General features: G+C 62.1%; 1 protein-coding gene across 1 annotated transcript in view; it reads left to right on the forward strand.

The window, feature by feature from the left end:
- Positions 1–92: 92 nt before the first annotated feature.
- LOC104501545 (retinitis pigmentosa 1-like 1 protein) overlaps positions 93–1,043 on the forward strand; it is a gene marked incomplete at its 3' end in the record, with an annotated part of 3,127 nt that continues 2,176 nt past the window's right edge. Inside the window, exon 1 of the mRNA XM_010145372.1 lies at positions 93–1,034. Coding sequence (XP_010143674.1) covers positions 93–1,034 — 942 coding nt within the window. The remainder of the gene's footprint in view (positions 1,035–1,043) is intronic.

The following is a 1,043-nucleotide window of genomic DNA, read 5'->3' on the forward strand; positions in this document are numbered from 1 at the left end:
AAGGGCAAGACCCCTCTGAGGATGCTGGGGATGGGGAAGCCCCCGAAGTGGAGGAGAGGGCTGAGGAAGCCGTGGTCCAGGGGCTGGGTGCCATGTCCCTGCTGGGATCACGTCCCGGCGGCACGGCTGCTTCTCTCAGCACCGCGGCAAGCCAGGAAGAGATGGGAGCATGGGAGGAGGAGATGCCCACTGCGCAGAGCCCAAGGGAACCAGAAATGGTGGCCCAGGAAGTGAGTGGCCCTGGCCAGACAGAGACCGGCCAGGAAGAGCCAGAGCGAAGGGAAGACGAGGGGGAGGCCCCAAGCATGGAGACATCACACCCCTCAGAGGACGAGGAGGAGAGGACAGCCTGCAGCCCCTGCGTGGAGGATGACGGTGATTTCCAGGGTGAAGGAATGGATGCGCGAGGAGAGGTCCCGCAGAGGGATGCTGAAGCTGCTCCTGCTGTCCTCGTGGAAAGCCACGTAGTTTTGCCCACAGAAAGTCACCTGGAAGAGGATCTTGTTGATGGAGAGCAGGAAAAGTTTGAGCATCAGGAAATGCCTGTGTGTGAGACGGAACTGGCTGCAGAGGAGGGAGGGGAGCAGGAGATGTGTCCAGGGCAGGAGACCTGCCCAGGGCAGGAGATCTCGAGCATCCATGAGGCCATCCCAGCAGAAGAGGCTTTATCGGGGGCTGAAGAAGATGCTGTGGAAAGGGAGGACCCAGACAGAGCAAATGATGGTGAGGGAGAAAAGGGAGAGGCTGGCAGGGAGGTGCTGGGAGAAGATGCCTGGGCAGGAGAGGCTGCAGGACCTGAAACCCCGGGGCAGGAGATGGGAGCTGGGAAGGAGCGCGGGGACCTGCAGGAAAACGGCTTTGTGGAAGAGGTGTGGGAGCAGGAGGAGCTGGAGCCGGGCAAGGAGCCCTGGGGCAGGGAGGAGGATGGCAACAGCCCAAAGCCCTGTCCAGAAGATGGGGAAGTGGCAGCAGAGGCCACAGAGGGGGCTCCGGGGAACGACAAGCAAGGCTGGGCAGATGACAACGCCACAAGCGCAGGCAGG

Source organism: Buceros rhinoceros, unplaced genomic scaffold (genome assembly GCF_000710305.1).
Source record: "Buceros rhinoceros silvestris isolate BGI_N320 unplaced genomic scaffold, ASM71030v1 scaffold26050, whole genome shotgun sequence".
In the NCBI taxonomy this organism is placed as follows: Eukaryota; Metazoa; Chordata; class Aves; order Bucerotiformes; family Bucerotidae; genus Buceros; species Buceros rhinoceros.